This window comes from Rattus rattus, chromosome 1, assembly GCF_011064425.1.
Source record: "Rattus rattus isolate New Zealand chromosome 1, Rrattus_CSIRO_v1, whole genome shotgun sequence".
Taxonomy (NCBI): domain Eukaryota; kingdom Metazoa; phylum Chordata; class Mammalia; order Rodentia; family Muridae; genus Rattus; species Rattus rattus.
Genome location: NC_046154.1, coordinates 29401266 through 29420114, shown reverse-complemented (window position 1 = coordinate 29420114; position 18849 = coordinate 29401266). Strand labels below are relative to the sequence as shown.

The following is an 18849-nucleotide window of genomic DNA, read 5'->3' as shown; positions in this document are numbered from 1 at the left end:
GGAGTCTGTTTGGTTATGGGAGCATTTTTTAAAGCTGGCTGGCTGCCCCAGGAGGAAGGTAGGCAGTTGAGACTTGTGGGGGGCAGGGGCAGAGTAGCAAAGAGGAATGTGTCTTCCCTGGGGGTGTCTCCTCCAGAGAGGCAAGCCCTCCTGCCCCAGCTGGGACCGCTCCCACTGACAGCTGTTTGGGGGCAAAGCCCCTCCCCCATGGCAAGCTCCCTGCTGTTCCTGCTCCTGTCACCTTGGCAACCAGCTTCTTTAGGCTGTGCAAATAGAAAAGGTCCCTTATGCCCTGAAAGAGTGTGGATGGGGGGAGGGGAGGCAGGACAGGAGAGCAGAGCCGAAGATGTTGGGCCTTGGAAGAGAAGGCAAAGGGTCTGGCCTTGCCCTTCTTAGGGCTAGGGGGACTGGGGCACAGAAGCCAGAAGAGGTCAAGCAGAAGGGTCCTGTGGGCCCGGCCTCTGGGGCAGCCGAGACCTAAGGTAACCTGGCCATGCTTGGTCCTTTGAGTCATAATTCTGTGATAAACTCCAGTTCCTGGGTACCACTCAGGCCCAACGGTGAGGAGACAGTTGCTGACCAAGAGGAGTGTGCTGTTGTAAAAGAGAGTTGTTGAGTCTGAAGATCCTGGGTCCCTTGCACTCAGATATACCTCCAGATGCCAGGTCTTTGTTCTGTCTCCTCATTGGCTCCGAGGGGGGATCTTCTGATGGGCAGGCCTGCCACGTAGCTGGTTTTGTTTGTCACAGAGTGGATTTGTGTCAGGGTGCAGAGGTTTCCATCTGTGGTAGGCTGGGCGTAGTGATGCTTGCTGGTTCAAGGATTCTTGAGTTGTGTGTTTTCCTCCCAAAGCAGCTGCTAAATTAACGGGCCACACTTTCACTGGAAAAAAAAATGCGTTAAACAGCTAAGCATGCAGCTTATTCTGCTATCCAGCTGCAGGGCGAAATTGCCGGCAATTTTGATGTTAAAAATCCTAGAACCAGCCTTGAAAGTTATTTCTGCTATGTAGGACCAGATTTAGATTATGAAGACTCTTAGACTCAGGGAAAACTCAGAACACATCAGTTATCAGCAGGGAGGAGAAGGTGTTTACCCAGCATCCTTCACTGCATGGGTGGGTGTCAGTATGTGCATGCACGTGTGCCTGTGTATGTGTGGCCATGCATGTGTTTGTGCCAAGAAAGAGAGAAAGTCAGTTGCGGTGTGTATCTCCTTTCTCCCACGGGTGGGCGTCCCATCTCACAAATGAAGACTACGTGTCCAGAGAACAACCAACCACCATTCCCAACCACATTCTCCGTGTCAACTGTTCCATTCAGTTCAAGAAATATCCATTTGACACATATTTTGTGCTCACTGCTATGCCAAACCATGGGAGGTGCAGAGCTGAGCGAGAGCTGGAATCCTATGAGAGGCTGTGGAAATCTGAGCCATGCTTTGAAAATGGACTAGGAGAGCCGCCTCAGCCAGCACTGGGGGACACGGCAGTCCAGAGCGACTCACAGGGAAAGCTCGCAGGGGCCCTTCGTTGTCTCTCCCTCTGCACCTCCCAGGCCTGACACCCTCACTCCATGGACTGGCTGTCTGTCTTGCCCAGAGGCAGCTGACAGAGTGATGGTCTACAGGACACCACAGCCTTAGCCCAGTACTGCCGTGTATTGTCGGCTCCTTTATTTATCTTCGGGTAGCTTCACTTTGTCTTCTCTTCCCTACTGTGTGTGACACGTTGATCACGCCCGTGGTCTAACGCTGACTGTAGGGCCTTTGAGACCCTGTCACACTGCCCGCATGTCAACTGCCATGCTTAAAACGGAGCTCTTACACTGACTGCTAGAGCCACTCTTCTCTCTTCTCATACCCAAACTGTGACTGACTTGCCCTGAGTGTGAGTTTGTCTGTCTGTCTGTCTGTCCGTCTATGTACCTTTGCCTACCTACCCTTTTCGTTGTCTCTCCAGGGTCAAAGTTCTCAACAGCCATGGCAAGCACTCATGGGCTTGCTGTGTTCACGTATGCTTGCTGATATGTTGTTTGCTCATACGCAAGACACCATGCCTCATCTGTCAGCTTCAACCCCCCCCCAGCCTTCTGCATGGGAGATGCCACTGGGAGCTCCTTCAGTTCCTGCTTGTAAGATGAGAACACTACTCATAGGCTTACTGTTAGGAGAAGGTGAGATTTATCATGATAAAATGATTAAAGTCATTTGAGACATTCAAAGCTATAGAGCATCTAAGAGCAGCTACTATGAGCCCAGTGTAATAGAGCACGCCTTTGATCCCATCACCAGGGAGGCAGAGACAGGCAGGCCTGTGCTCAGTGTGCCCAATGCCACCTTGCTCGCCAATGCTAATAATCCTCTTGCCATTGACTTTTGAAGGCTGATTGGGCTAAACCCATCTTTGGGGAGCGCTGCCTTTGGCAGTGTCCCTCCAAAGCTGAATCCTTATGCACGTGTTCTTCATAGTCTAAGCTGCTCTCCTGTCACATTTGCCAAACCTCACAAGAGCCCCTGTCAGCCATCTGATCTGGCTTCAGAGAGGTCCACTCCACAAGCAGGTAGGACCTCTGATGATCAGGTTCTAGCAACGCTCAGTGTTTCCTGGCCTTTCCCCTGACCTTGCACTGCCTCCTGGGAATCCTAAAAGGCCAATTCGCTGCTCTCAAACAGTTTATTGGTAGTGTCAAGGGGAGAAAGATCTCCTAAGCAGAGGGGCTACCTGCAAGGAGTCGCAGGTGTGTCCACTCATCCCCGGTTGAACTGCTAAGATTTGTCACTGATAGGTGTCGGTTGGTCTCAAGGCTCCAAGTACGCAGGAGACAACAGTTCACTGTTCCAGAAGTTTCCCACTCCAGCCGCAGGCTGGCATCTGCCCAGGTTTTTCTGGGTATCTGAAACTTATGGAATCACATGATCAAGGTAGGATGCTCATAGGGAAGAAACAGCATCTCTCTTTAGTAACCACTACATTTCAAGATTTAGAAAGGTAGCATAAACTTCTGACATCTATCCACTGAACAAGCATTTCCTGAGCACCTACCACAGACTAAGTACACGGTCCCTAAAATGGAGTCCAGTAAAGAGCATTTAGTGGCCCTGTCAGATGGTTGTCCACAAAACACTGGCTCATGGGGCTCACCAAAAAGCACCCGTTAGGTGCCAAGCCTGTTTTTATGCCTGAGTGCCTCTTACTATTCCGTGGTTGTGTGTTTCCTTCTTGATCACCAGCACTGCCACCCCACACCATAACAGAAAGGGGTGGTAAGACTTTGCAGAGTTCTGATTGATATCTTTGGAGCCCTTCCGCTGGGTTTCTTAAGAGCAGTGGAAGTTGCAGTGGGTCCTTAGGAAGAAAGAAGACAGATTCAGAGATTTCTGGGTATTTAGAGTCCACAAATGAACCCCATCCTAGCTATAGGGAGTCAGTCAGGCATGGTTTCTTCAGTGGTAAAAGCCCCTTCAGTGCCCCCATATTGAACTGGGAGAGCCTTAGAGAGGGCAAGAATAAACTAACCTGCTTTGGTTGGCAGCAGCCAGTGTCTGAGTGCCCTGTAAAGGTGTAGAATATTCTGTTGAACTGTGCAGAAGGCAAAAGAAACTCATCTTTTAAATTAAACAAATGCATGTCCTTTCAGTTAATCATAAAGTATGTCTTCAACTCAAAAATCATTCAGTCCGGCTAGAAAGATTAGGGCATATGTATAGAAAAGTATGCCCCAAAATTCGATTTCACCAAAGACCCCGTGATGAAAAGCTGCTGTCTTCATTGACTCTTAGAAAGGGACACACTGTCTGTCAGTCAACTGACAGTGCTCCCCTGTGCGTCCCAACTGGAAGATGCTAATGTGGAGGAAGGGATCAATGTTTAAAGATCAATGGCGTGCATATTTAAGCCAGGCTGTGCTACCTCACAATGGATACGACAGAAGAAGCATCAATGAAAACAGCAGTAGCTATGGGTCCTGGCAAATGGAAAAACCGGGAAGATAGCCTGATCCAAACCCCGAAACCAGAGGTCGCTGAGCCAGAAGGAGCACTTTCCAGCAAATGCAAGCATTGCCGCTGAGGCCCCAGGGCACACAGCGACATGCCCTCTCCTGGCACACGTAAGTCAGCCAAGGTTGCTGAAGCAGGTCCAAGAAGGTAAAGGGCCAGGATGGGACAGGCTTCCAGGGAGAGCAAACCAGTGAAAGGTCCTACCTGTCAGTCACATTTGCGCTCAGAGAGAAGCAGTTTTGTGGGAGAAACAGATCCCACAAATGGAGCCCTATCTCGTTATCATTCAGTGAGTATCACCGGTTGAGCCATCTACCACATCCAAGTAGTTTTAGAGGAAACAAGGAGGATACATAAATTCTGCCCATCAAGGAGATTAGTGGTTTATGGAAATAACTATGACATGGGCATCGTGCTTAACCCCATTTTAAAGATGGTGACACAGAGATCCAGTGCTAACCAGTATCACACAGCTGCTGGGTGGCAGAGCTGGCACTCAGACCCGAGTACACTGGTTCTAGACCCCCCACTAACCCTCAACATACTGCTTCTCAGAGACTGCAGAGTAGAGCATGCTCAGTGGCAGCTCAGAGAAAGGAAAGATCCTGGCGATGGTGCAACCCAGAGGAAGAGGAGTAGCATTCGGTCTGTGACCCGAACCAAATGGCAACACTGCTATAAAGGAAGCAGCAAAGCTTGCTTGGTCAGATAAATAATTAAAAATAAAACATTAGTTTATGCTACAAAGAGATATTGAATGCCAGGGCTTTGGACAACTGGACAAAGGGAAACCCTTGCTGCCTCTTAGTCGGGGTTGTATCTGTGCACTGGGGCGATTCATTAGAGCTCTGTCCGTAAGATGGATTACAGCGGGAGGAAACCAGAATCAGGAGGACATAGTAGAAAGCTACTGCAATATGCCGAACAAAAGGATTTTTGACCCAGGATAATGCCGCAGTTAAGCCATGGTCTTTGCTTTCTATCAACCTCAAAAGATTAATGACACACACTTCCCCAAAATGCCTTCCCTGCTTTGATCTATGAGCTCACTCGCCCCTATGAGCTTCCCCCTAGCATGGGCAGATATGGCATCATTTGTCCGGGAACAATTGTAGTTTCACAGAAGTGCCACAGTTTGGAGCAAGCGTAGGCGGCGACTCTCAGGACAGGGGCCAGGAGGCCAGCAGTTCCCTTTCCAGAGATCTTGGTGTGTTAGCTCTGTAACCCAGTGCTGTGGTCCTCAGCTGACTGAGAGAGACGGTGCCTCAGCTCCCGTCTCTGTAGCGTCCTTTCCACTGCTGCTTGGCTTTGCTGCTTCAGGCCAGTGGCAAGGCAACACATCCTGGTGGGAAACCGTGGCAAAATGAAAGTCGCACCCTAATGGTCAGGAGCTGAGTGTGTTCTTTGCCTCCTAACTATACTCTTTATGTCTTTTAGCTTTAGAACCATTTTCCTCTTCAACTTTGTTTTTCCAACTTCATAAATCCTGAAATATTTTGTTCATGTGAATGTTCGTGTGTGTGTGTGTGTGTGTGTGTGTGTGTGTGCGTGTGAATGTTCGTGTGTGTGTGTGTGTGTGTGTGTGTGTGCGCATGTGCGTGCGTGCGCGCACAGGCCAGAGGCATTATGTGAGCACATGGGATCCCAACTGATTCTTATATTTTCATAGCAAGTAATTCCCACATTGGGCCCTTTTCCCAACTACAAGACATCCTGAACTGAAAACCATTTTTCGATGTAGAGCTGGAAGACATGTGCGATCTCCTAAACCAGATCTCTGCTGCCCTTGTCTTGGGACCATCGTCCCCTGATGCCCTCCCCCAGACCTGGCTCGTCTCCAGCTCTCCCTCAGAGGGCAGCCTGTGGAATGGCTCTGGCCAGGATCTCATCCACGGTTATTCTAGTGGCTGGAACCTGACGCGGAGGCCCTCAGCACCTTCCAGGCGTCTCACTAAGCCTTATCTTTATGCCCAATGAACAGTTTTGGTTTTGGTTTGCTTTGTTTGGTTGGTAAACTCGGAGCTCTCCAATGAGGGATTAGGAAGCAGGGCTTAGGCTGGAACCACTGTACAGTTCATAATCCCCAAATGCCTGCTGGCAGTGTCTGCGGGGCTCCCCCTCCCCTCAGGACCAGCCCCCCCCTAAAATCACACTGATCCCCAAGGGTTTTTGGTTCATCACGTGTTGTCCTCGAAAGGCCCTGCTGAGCTGGCCTGATGCACTCCGTCTCCATAGGGGCCAGGCCTGGAGGCCGTTCTGCTCCTGCCATTCCACTCGTGCTTTCTGCTACCTCTCCTTTCTGTTCCTTCTTCCCTATTCCTGTTGACAACCTGCTTGGAATTCCACATGGGGCGATGGCGACAGCTAGAAACTTGCGTGTAAAGCGGTGAAACTGAAGAAGACAAACCTCCCAAACCCAGTTTGAAGCCTCTATGGCTGCAGGCGCGGGCTCCGTGGCTGCAGACACCGGCTCTGTGGCTGCAGACGCGGGTTCTTGGCAAACGTTAGCTTGATCCCGTAATCTGTCTGTCCTTATGTGGTTGTACAGACCTGGTGTGAGTGTGCAGCTGTGGTCCTCTGCGTCTGGCTGTGTACCTGTTCACTCGGCTGTCTAGCTGTCAGAGTCACTGTGGAAGGGGGCACCTCAGTAGGACATATTTAGCTGACCTGTTTGCATTCTGAGCTGGCCTGGATGCTCCCTGAACTGCATTTCCTGGGTCATTATTACATATAAGGCAAAACTAAAATCACAACAGGGACTACTAAAAGATGTAAGAATCCGAGGGCTGGGGGATGTGGGAGAAGGCTCAGGCAGTAAGTTGCCAGCCGTGCAAACACAAAGACCTGATTTTGGATTCCCAGCATCCATTAAAAGCAAACAAACAGACAGACAACGACAAAAGCAAAACAAAATGGAAAAAAGAAACAAAAAACAAAAAAACGAACAGGTGTTGGAGTTTGGATCCATAACCCCAACCCTGAGGGAACAGAGAGGGACAGATCCCTGGAGTTCACTGACCTGCCAGCCTAGCCAAAATGATGACTTCCGCTACCGTGAGACACCCTGTCTCAAAAACAGTGAAGGGGAGAGTGCTTGAGGAAGACACCTGGCTTGGACTACTGCCTCCTCACACACGGAGATACACATGCACATGTCACATACCCACACATGCAGACACACATGCACATGTGCATATACATGCGCGCATATACATGTGCGTGTACACACATACATGTATACACACACAACAGATTTTTACATACCAGATCTTTACTTCAAAGAGCCAGGCTTGTTAAAAATGGAAAGAAAACTGGCAACATATGGGAACACTGGGTCAGGACAATAAACTGGTATGTTTATAACATGTCCTGTTAGGTACTAGTTTGAATTCTGGGTAAAGGGGACATGGTAGATGCTAAGGTAAGGATCCCCATCTGGAAAAGAAGATTTAACAGAAGAGAGGACTTCCCAGCTCTGGCATTAGGCAGGCCGTCTCCATGCAAAAGGAAACAGGGAGGAAAACAGGGGACCCTGGAAAACTGCCTTTGTATGTGAAAGGGACACAACAGAGGAGGTGACCGTGCCCTCTAATCTGACTTTTCTCTCTGTAGCTTACGCTCAACTGCAGCCACACCAACTCCTCCCACAGCCTTCATCAAAGCATCCACAGCCCCAGTTTGTGGCCCAGCAGCAACCACAGCCACCACGGCCTACACCCCAAGTCCAGTCCCAACCCCAGCTTGCCCCAGTCTCTCCAAGCCTGGCCCTACAGCCCAGTCCAGAAGGCCATGCCATGCCTCTAGGCCCAGTGACACAGGCCCTGCCTCTCCAGTGCTCTACTGCACATGTCCACAAGCCAGGGAGCAGCCAGCAGTGCCACCTTCCCACACCAGACAGCGGGTCTCAGAATGGACATCCTGAGGGTGTGTCCCACGCCCCCCAGCGAAGGTTCCAGCACACCTCAGCTGTGATCTTACAGTTGCAGCCCGCTTCTCCAGTGGTAAGTAGGCTGCTTTCAAGGCATTGGGAACAGTAGGGAGGGCCCTGGCTCAGGTGGTCCTGCACCCCAGGGAAACCAGAGCAGTGTCCGAGAACACAGAGATGGTTCACCAGACATCTGTCCTGCCCCTTGACAGCCCCAGCAGTGTGCTCCCGATGACTGGAAGGAAGTGGTGCCAGCAGAGAAGAGTGTGCCTGTGACCCGGCCAGGCCTGTCCCCACACCAGCAAGCCATCATCACTGCCGTACCTGGTGGCCTGCCTGGACCCAAGAGTCCCAACATCCAGCAGTGCCCAGCTCACGGTATGAAGTGTTGGGGAAGGAAGAAGTTGGCTTTGCCAGCCGCTTCCTGACACCTCTTTCTTGGCATCTAGGAGGGGAGGTAAACTGCCATAAACCTAGAAAAGCACACAGAAGCTGGGTAGCTGGAAACGGGGAAGTGAGGGTGTGGGCCAGGGACAAAGGTGGCCGGGGAGCTAGAGAAGCCGGAGGATCAGAGGGAGAAGAGGAGTGGACCCTGCAGCTCTTTTGCCCTTGGATTTGAATGCTGCATATATGTGGGCCAGGCCGATAGTGGAGGTGTCAGAGGGACTGAGATTAATTATGGCCAGAGGACTGCAGAGTCTCTCAGAGAGGGGAAATGCCTCAGAGGAGAGCCAGAAGGGGACTCGGAATGAGCTCTGCTTGCCAAAAGCGTCTTTGAGGGCACCGTGCTCATCTCTGGGGTCTCCATCTGTCTATCTGAGTGACAAGTGGACTCCCATGGTCTGGGCTTCAGGACACTCTGCTGGAGCTCTGCACCCTGTGGGGAGAGTCACAGTGGGACCTCCGCCTTCTGTCGCCATCCACTTGCTGGCCTTCCTCTCAGCCAGTCCGTGTAGTGAGCTTGGCCTAGATCTCAGAGCGCCCGGAGCCGAGCCGAGGGCTGCCGACAGCTCCGGGCACAGTGCTCTGAGAGCAGAGGTGGGGGAGGCAAGGGGAAAGATGCTCGGACATTGGAGATTTGAAGGGAGAAACACTTAGGGATGCAAAAACAAAAGGTGAGGTAGGAGAAGGCAGAGTCTTCTAAGGAGTGGGGTGGGATGGAGAAAAAAGAAAGGAAAAGATACTGAAGAAAGAGCTCTAGGAGCTGAGAAGATGCTAAGAGGGCAGGCGCACCCTGTGCAGGCTTGCACGGACAACGGTACCGAAAAGTACCAAGGCCGGGCCATGGCTCGGTGGCGCAACATTTACTGGGCATGTGTGAGACCCTGGGTTCTATCCGCAACTCTGAGGAAAGGGAGGTGGGGAGGGGAACAGCCCATCCCCTTACAGAATCCATTCTAATTATCAGAAAATTATCTTCTACTCGCACCAGAGCCCGCTGTTCTGGAACTTGGTCGTCATTGGTTGTGACCCTGTCTTACGAGTTTACAGCTCCATCTCACAATGCTTCTAGAAATTTGTCCTGACCTGGGCAGACGTGGGTCTAAGACCTGAGATTTTCTTTTTTCTTTCCTTCTGTGGCATGCCAAGTCCTCATCCCCACATTTCTAGTCATGCTTCTCTGTGTTCTAACTTTCCATTGATTCTCTTAAAATGTAGCTCCCCCAATTAAGCTCACTAATTCCAAATATCAAAAGCTACCGTCTCCATAAGGCAGGAGGTATTAAGAGGCAGGACTGTCCCCTAGGTACATGTGGGATGGTCAGAAAGAATAGACACTATGTGCTGAGAACCGTTCTAAGTCCTTAACTCACCCATCCCCCCACCACCACCACCAGAGGGTAAGTGTCATCACCCTCTTCCTTCTACAGTGGGGACAAAACCCAAGAAGGAGCAGCTCCAGGCTGCGGTGCTGTGAGACGGCAGCTCCCTGGCTCTAACTTCAAGCGTGGCAGCTCCCTCACCCACCTTTATCGGGCCTGGTGCACATTTTATTCCTCCATCTAGCAGGAACAGCCCTTGGATTAGTGGATTGTGCCAACCGGAAGCTGGGTCTTTGGCTGTGGCTGTTTCTTTGACAGGAGTTGCCGCCCCTCTAGGTCTCCTTGGTCTCCACCTGTACTATTTATATTCTGAGCCCAAGTCCGTTTACTTAGGTCTGCCCAGTGATTTTGTGTGGACTTAGCCCACAGTTCCAGAGACTAATAACTGTTCATAAAGCTGCCAGACTTTATATAGATTTCCTCCCAAATCCCAGGAATAGCTCTCGGGGATCAAAATTCTGTTATCCTCCCTTTAAAGATGAGAAAACTTAGTTGCGGAGTCAGTGGTGGGGCCGGAATCTCTTGGTCTGAACTCTGACGTCCCTGGTGTGAACTCCGCTGCACAGTGTGGTCATAGGTGAGTTACAGGAATAAGTATTACCCTGCTCTCTATTCTAGAGGGGGAGACAACACTCAGGACAGAGCCGCAGCCCAGTTCCCTCCAGAGTGTGTGTTCTTTTACCAACCTGCCGATGGTTAGGAGCTGCCTGAGGATCCACACAATGGCTCTAGTCTGCTCGCGATAACACTCTTTGTTCAATATAGTTACCCAAAATCCCCCTAATCAACCGGGATTTGCCTTCCTTCTTCTGGTTGGCCCATAAGGTCCTCAATTTTCCTGAAATCCAAGCAAGGCAGTAAGAATAACACACGCATCCTGCTCTTGAGGGCCCCCATCTTCCAAGAGAAGTCAGCTTTGTACAGCAAGGGCAATTGCCAGCCGCCCAAGCCTTACACAGCACGGGTTATGCATGTTTGAATGCCTGCTCCAAGGCAGAGCACTGTAGGATGGGTGGTAAGGCCCTGAGGAGTACGGACTGGTCCCTACCATCAAGGAGCTTAGAGGCTGCTAGGGAAGACGAACACACAGGAAATTACGATGAAATCAGTAATCTGATAAGTGCCACAGGAGGCTCTTAGGCAAGTGCTTTCCAAGTTACAGAGGGAAATGTGACTGCCAAGTGGAGATTAGCAGGCTAAATTTCAGAGCGGAAGTGGCATTGCTGTGAAGCAGGGGTTGGCAAACCATAGCCCGCAGGCTACATCTATTACCTTGGCGGTGTCTGTACATAACAAATGTAATGATCAAAATAATACTATTTCATGATGTGTGAAAGTATATGGGATTCAGATGTCAGCGTTCACAGTGAAGCTCTGTGGAAACAGCCACACTCACATAGCCATTACGGCAGCTCTCAGATTCAGCAACAGTAAGCTGGAATAGCTGGGACACACAGCGTATACTGTTTCCTTCCTCTGTGGTCCCTCCCTGAAGAAGTTTGCCAACTGATGGTCTCTCGTCCCTTGTCCCCCCGGTTTTTAAAACCAAATGTGAGTGTGTGAGAATGAACAATGTGAATTCTACTGCAAAGAAGGTTTGGAAGTTTGGAAAGTAAAGGGGAAAGAGGACGAATGAGGAGCGAGAAAGGGAGAGAAGTAAGCCTGCAGGACACAGAAAACGTGGACAAAGCAAAGTTGGTGGGGGCAGCCTGGTAGAGGACGGTAGGAACGAAGAAAATTAATGGATGGGAAATACTGAGACTAGACAGCAGTCAGGAATTGAGGGATGGGAGTCATTGTATCCATCAGCAGCTACTGTTTGAGGGTGGTGCTACTCTAATGTCTGAGTACCCTCGGGCGCTCCTAGCCTGCTTACTGAGTGCTTACTGTCTCCAGGACAGTTCAAGCTACCACTGTGTTTGGGAAAGAAAACTAACATTTATTGGGCTCCCACTGTGCACCAGGCACTGCAGGCAATTTGTAAATCAGTTAACCCTCACATTAAACCTGGCGGTAGGGATTACGCCTTTTATGGAGGTAGGACTGGGTCCCTTTGCTCATTACTTCACCTCTGATCCTCGCTCCCAGTGGGGAGGATAATGACCACTTGGAGGGTTATTGTGGACAATAAGGGAGAGGGTGCGTGCACTTCGCCCTGACACGCACTAACCCTCAATCATTAAGACTCGTCTCCGAGACCCCACAGTGAGCCACCGGGGCGGGGGTCACAGGCCACGGTCCTCGGGGGCCCGGAGCCCGACGCTTTCGAGCCTTCCGGAGGACGCGGGGCGGGGCTCGGGTGCACAAAGGAAGCGCGCGGGCCTCGTCGGCAGCCGCTCCGCCCCGCGCCGCCTAGCCCCGCCCTCGCCCCGCCCCAGCGGAGGCGGCCCGGGAGCCGGCCCGGACGCGCCGCATTGTTTCCGCGGCGCCGCAGCCCTTGAGCTCTCGCCGCAGCCCGGCCGTCGCCTACCGCCCTCCCGGCCCCTGCGCCCGCGCCTTGCGCCCTTTGTCCAGGCCGCTGGGCCCTGCGGTCGGATGCGCCGCAGCCCCAGGCCCCGGCTCGGAGGCTCCCCGCGCGGAGGACGCAGCCCGCCCGGGCCCCGCTTCCAGGCGGCGCCGGGCCGAGGGGCTGCGTAGGCCCCGCCCGGTCAGGCCCGCCGGGCCCCGGACAGGTCAGTGCTGCCGCGGGGGGGATCGTGCGGTGCCATGAACGGGCGCCGCCCTGGGCCTCGCGGAGGCCTGTGGGCCGCGCCGCCGCGCCCGGCCTCCGGGGAGGGCCCGAGCCGCCTCCGTTCCCTCTCGGGCCCCATGGCCCCGCGGGGACTTGTATTGATGGGAAAGGACAAGTTGTTTTGTGCCTGTCCTCTTCCGTTTTTAGGAGAGCGTTTTCTCGCCCTCCCGTGCCAAGCGAAGGTATGCTGCATCTGCGGGCTCTTTACGTTAAATCCGGAATCTGTGAGCGTCTGTTTAAGTTGACGTCCAGAGAGGCAGGTAATGTGCACGGCCAGAATGCGAACCGGTGAAGTTGTCGCCAGAGCGCCTAAGCCCTGCTTCCCTCGTCGGGTGCCAGTTTGTACCAGTGAGACCCTCCGGCACCTTAGCTGCTAAAGATTTCTCTAGATTAATACTGACAGTTCTATCAACTTTCCTTCCCTGGCCAGACCTAGTCTGCCTACCTTTCAGCGCTGTCCGCTGAGCTCACTCTTATTCCTGCTTTACAAATCAATGACAGCTTTACCCTCAGACTTTTCCCATCCTTGATCCTTAATCCCTCCATTAGCATATTAGGCCCAGAGGGTCTCTTGGGAAGTGAACTTCCGACCGAAATCCTCCGGCTGTCCGCAATTTTCCTAGGATGGACCCACTTTAAACTATTCCAAATCCTCCGGCTGTCCGCATTTTTCCCAGGATAGCCCCCACTTTAAACTATTCCAAATCCTCCGGCTGTCCGCAATTTTCCTAGGATAGCCCTACTTTAAACTATTCCAAATCCTCCGGCTGTCCGCAATTTTCCCAGGATAGCCCCCACTTTAAACTATTCCAAATCCTCCGGCTGTCCGCAATTTTCCTAGGATAGCCCTACTTTAAACTATTCCAAATCCTCCAGCTGTCCGCAATTTTCCTAGGATAGCCCCACTTTAAACTATTCCATCCCATTGCCTGCCTTAGCTTTCAATTTCAGGTTTAGAAAGTAATGTCACTTTCACTCTACCAGTATAATGTTCACTGCACTGGCCTGGCCTTTTTCAGCCATTTGGCCCTGGGGCATTACTGGGTAATCCAATTATCATTCACCTGGGATTTTTCTAACCCCTCCTGAGTCAACCCAAATGTTAGAACTGCTAAGATTTCTAGGTCAGTGTGAACATTACAGGCTAATGAAGCAAGGGAGTTGTTCCTTGTTCTTGTATTTCTGCACGCGCGCGCACACACACACACACACACACACACACACACACACACACACACACACACACACACACACTCCCTTCCCATTCTCTCCAGCTTTTATTCCCATACAAAGCTACAGACCTGTAGCACTGCCTGTTGGCTAGCGTTTAGATTTGAGTCACCAGGGATATAGGAAGCCCCATCATTTTGCCTGGAAAATAGAAAGTAGTGTATTAACAGAGTAGTCATCAGGACAAGAGACTTTTTTTCTCTCTTGAATCTTCCCACAGCTGAGCAGCTCTGGTCTTGTTCAGTTCTATTTTGCACATTTTATCGGACTCCTGCTTTATGTAAAACATTGTTGGGCCCCACAGACTGTTTAATAAAAGATAGCCCCCAACATCCAGACTGTTTGGAAACCTTCAGACTTTTGTCCACAAACTATTTCCCACCGTTCATTTCTGCTCCCGAGTGCCAGCACGGGTGAGGTAGGGATTTGGCTTCTTCACAAGGGTGGCATGTTCTACCGCGGGTCCAGCAGATGGGGAGTGGTGCTCTCTTGGCACCTGCTCTCTCCTGGCACTGTCGTTAGAGTTCTGCTTCCCTGCTCACCCAAGATGTCCCAGGCTTGTCTTTATATACCACGGAGAACAGATGTCTTTTTCCCCCCTGAAATTTTAAACTTGAGAAAGCGGGTAGTGTCTTCGTTCCCTGTGCTGTGGACTCGGGAATACTTCTTGTTTCACTCCCTGCTCCCCTCCTGTAACTGTTCTGTGCTCATGGCTTGGGCATTGTTGAATGTTGGTGTTTCATCCTGTAGCCATTGCCTAGCCCTTTGCACCTCTGGGTGTTTGCTTATGGCCCTGGGAGTGGAACCCACAACTGTGGACCCTTTCCACTTTCTCCTGTGCTTAGCTTGTCCATTTAGTTCTGCCAAGTGGGCTTGGTCCACACGGTTTCCTTCCCTAACAGTGAAGAGGAAAACGCCAGCCCCTTCCTTCTGTGGCAGAAGCCGTTCTCTGGCTGCAGGTCTGCAGTCTGTGTGCTCCACACCCTCCTTTAGGAAGGCGTTTTTTTTCCAAGTCTGCTGTTGACTTTAATCTAAGCCGCTGACCCTGAGATTGCCTTTTCTGCCAAGAGACCCCTTCCCCCAGCTCTGACCTGTGCTGCGTGTTTGCTCTGGCTCAGCCCCAGAATCCACTCTTTTCAGACCACATCCTCTTTCCTGCCTCACTCATTTCCTGTCTCGCATGCTTTGGATCTTTACTTCTGATTTCTTGGAGGCAGAGGGAATAAATCGGAGAGGGATGGAGGGAGATACAGCTTAACATTTGAATCCTCCTCGTGGGTAGCGTACATGTCCTTTCTTGCTCATCTGCTCCTGAGGTTGTCTTTTTAGGGAAACACACACAGATAAAACAGTTACTAGCCAAGATTCCGTGCTAGAGAATGCTACAGGGGAGTAACTTTTCTAGCTTTTTTTCTTTCCTGTTGCTAATATGTTGAGGTGACTTGCCTGCATTCTAGGTCTGCTCTCTTGACCTCTGAGGCCCATCTGTCTCCTATTCAACCCTTCCAGAAAGCCAAAATGAAAGCTAAAAACTAGGGGACAGGGTGGTGACTCTGGACCTGTATTACATGTTAGAATAAAACTAGCACTTTTCTCTTGAGTGAGTTCAGTTTGTATTGAAGTTCTTCCAGCTGCCCAGTGTGTAATCTCTAGGCATTTGGTCCCATGCACAGAAAAAATTCTTTCATGACAGATAGTAAGGTGCCATCTTAAGTAGTGGCTTCTACCTCAGTCTTATGCCTCTTGGCAATGGGATGATGAAGGTGATGGTTTGCAGTAGTTGGGGAAAATCTCAAAAAAGTTGTGCTCTCCCTTTGGAGACCGTCTTGAAGCAAGGACCTATGTGAGCTTTCTACCCCTGGGGGTAGCAGGGTGCTTTTAAGCACTGTGGTTGGGCCTTGTTTAGTGACAGAAACCTCTCACCAATGATTTAGTGATTCAGAGCTGGCCTCCCTTCAAGGTAGAGGCCTGAAAGTACATAGATTTATGACTTAGCTGGTAGTGTGACTTGGCACAAACTTTTAATACACTCAAGTCACCATTTGAAAGTCTTGGAGCATGTTTTTTTGTGCCACTTAGAATAAATATAATCTACAAATTAAATAGATGTAGGTTTCATTTTAAGAATTAATATTTAAATTTTCTATTTTGAGTGCCTAGCTATATTAGAATACTAGTTTGGTATTTGTAAAGATATTCAGAGGCAAAGTATCTTTAATTCTACCTCATATCATAGATACTTGAGGAATTGTTATGAAAATAGCCATTTACCTAAGATAACATTCTTACTAATTTTAGATTTTTTTCTATTAGTAACAAAATGGAGTCTAACCAACATGACCAAGAAATGAGCTGTCTTTAACATTTATTTTAGATTTATTTAATTTTCTGTGTGTGTGTGTTTTGCCTGCATGTGCACTGCATGCATGGCCCAGTGCTCCTGGAAAGCCAGAAGAGGGTGTCAGATCCCCTGGAACCGGAGTTACAGACCACTTTGGTTGCCATGTAGGTGCTAGGAGCCAAATCTGGGTCCTCTGCATGAGCGGCAAGTGCTCTTAACCAGTGACCGTCTCATCCAGCCCCAAAACGGTTTTACAGTTAACCAAGGGTTATAGAATACAAAATTAGTAGGGAGGTATGTGTACATGTTCATGTGTGTATGTATGTGTATGTGTACATGTTCATGTGTGTGCATGTATGTGGTGTCTACCTTTATTACACTCCTCCTTTTCGACACAGGATCTCGCTGAACCTGAAGATCACTGATTGGCGGGATTAGTTGGCCAGGAAGCCCTGACAACCCTCCTCCTGCCTCTGCTCCCAGCACTGGGGTGACAGGCATGTGCTGGGAATCTGAACCCCTAAAGCAAGCACTTCTACAGACTGAGCGTCGCCCCAGAATTACCAGCTTTTGAAAATGGGAGTGTAGTCAGAAACAACCTGATTTCAATAGTAAGGTCTCACTCTGGGATTTACTGTAACGACACACAGGCCCCTTCATGAGCTTTACCCCACACCCCGCTGTTTAGTGAAAGGGGACATGCTCTCCCTGTCTTTCAGTTTCCAAGCATTTTAGTTCAGATGAGTCCAAAGAACACTGTACATTTGCTCAAGAAAGACTTGCTATTTGATGTAACTTGCCAGAGGAATCCAGGTGTTAGAGAGGCTCGTTTTTCCCTTTCCACTTTCTGTAAGCACGCTCACCAGTAACCGTATTACTCCCCTCTCTGTTAAGAAAAGATGACTGATGAATGCTGTGTTCTAACCAAGTCCTCTCCAGTAGATCGGGGAACCAAGCCTGATGCCGTGCCGGAACCCTTGGCAAGAAAGCAAAAGCTGGTGACTACTGAGAGTTCTTTCCAAAGCCCTAGCTTCAGTGCTCTTGGGCTTCAGACACTGCATATCATTCCTAGTTACTGATATCGTCAGAATATTCTAACCATCCTTATGTTGCCCAGAGCACACAGCTGTATTGACATACAGAACAAGCAAAGCAAATGGCACTCTAAAATTAATGTGAAACAAACACGTGTTTTTAAAAAGCGTGTTTGTTCCATTTTTCCAGACATCCAGTTATCAGTACTCAGCAAATAAGATGATTGAAAGCTTAAACAAAAATAAATAAATAAATAATATTTTTCTAAAACTGCAAGTGGCTCTGCCAAGCCCGATGTCTGTTCCATACAGACAGATCAGACGTATATCCATGCGCAACCTCCTCTGTCATACGATTAAATACACACTAAGGAAAGTAGTGCTTTCTGAGAGAAGCCATCAGAACTGACTGGTTAAAGCCATCTGGACAGCTGAGCCTGGGGCCACCCAGCCTTGCCGCCATTTGTCACCTTTGGTGATCCTAGAGTTAATAGCCAAAAATAGTAAAGTTGGCACATCAGGGGGCAGGGCTGCCTTTCCTCATTACCAGCCTGAAGATAATTAGAACATTTACTGAAGATTTCTAGATTTCTTTTGTGAATGGAAAACTCTTTCTTCCATGATTTATTTTTAGCATTTTAAACTGATTTTCTTTGACAGGTAAAACCACTTCCTGGCCTTCTAAGTTCCACCCTAACCCTTATATTCCTAGGTAGGGGTTCTTCCTTTAACTTGACTCAAAAAACCTTCCTTTGGTTTCTGGGTTTCTTCTGTGTTGTTTCCTGATGATTCTTAGGCTCTTTATGAAAGATGACATAGGAAGGAAATCTGGTGTTTGTCTCCTTGGCCTTTGGATTAACAGTCTTGGTGCACTGACTTGGCCTTCCCTGAAGAGAGGAGAGTGCGTCTGTTATGTTACAGTCTTGTCAGAGCAGAGGTAAACAACGACTGACTGGAGACCGACCTCGTGTGCAAAGGCAGGGCGCACGGTAAACCCTTGGGAGGCAAAGCAATGGGAAACAGGAACAGGCCTCTAGGACTGGGTGATGTCAGCCTTAGTGAGAGTGAGGTCAGGGCCCCTTCTGAGTGTTGTGCTTCCTGCTTTTACTTAAATTCCTCTCTGCAAGCACAACAGCTATGAGCGTGTATGTCATGGTTGAAGACATTGAGGCTTATAATAACTTGATGACACCACAGGCTAAGGTTTAAACCCAGTGTCTTTATGCTTCTCTGTTTACTCAAAACCAGGATACTTTAACCGACTAGACACGGTGAAGACTGTGCCTAAAGCTACCACAGGTGGAGCCAAACTGAGCCCAGACCTGACCCAGAGCCAGGGTTCTTCCTGCTCTGCCATCCCTGATTTCTTCTCCTGGACTTGGGATAGCTCTGTAGAGCTTCTCCCTTGGTCCCAGATGCCATGTGAAATGGTAGTGTCTGCCAGAACCCTGGTGGAGACAAGCAGGGAGACTCTGAGCTGGGCCTCGGGTGCAGAACAGACAAGACTTTGCCTTGCCTCTGCAACCAGGACTAGCCAGCATTCCTGGTGCTGGAAACCAGCATAGCTTGTCGAAAGTCACTCTGTGATCCTACAGAAGCTAATTCCACCACCACAGCTCCCTCTTCATCTGCACTCAGCCTGAGAGCTAGAGAGCAGCTCTAGCTCTGGGTGGAACTCACCCACTGCTCTCTTGTCCTCAACTGCATGGGGGAGGGTGGCTGCTGCCTGCTTTGATTACTTCCCTCCCAGCTCTGGGTGACAGCTT

General features: G+C 50.0%; 1 protein-coding gene across 3 annotated transcripts in view; it reads left to right on the top strand.

Annotated features, from left to right (window-relative positions):
- Positions 1-18849, top strand: part of Phc2 (polyhomeotic homolog 2) — a 99448-nt gene that overhangs the window by 62751 nt on the left and 17848 nt on the right. Inside the window, exons 8-9 of one of the 3 annotated variants that reach the window (XM_032897526.1) lie at positions 7612-8000; positions 8137-8302. In XM_032897526.1, the coding sequence (XP_032753417.1) occupies positions 7612-8000; positions 8137-8302 (555 nt within the window). Of the gene's footprint in view, positions 1-7611; positions 8001-8136; positions 8303-12317; positions 12420-12625; positions 12739-18849 lie in introns of those variants that run through there. The other 2 variants (XM_032897508.1, XM_032897517.1) reach the window with 2 other exon arrangements.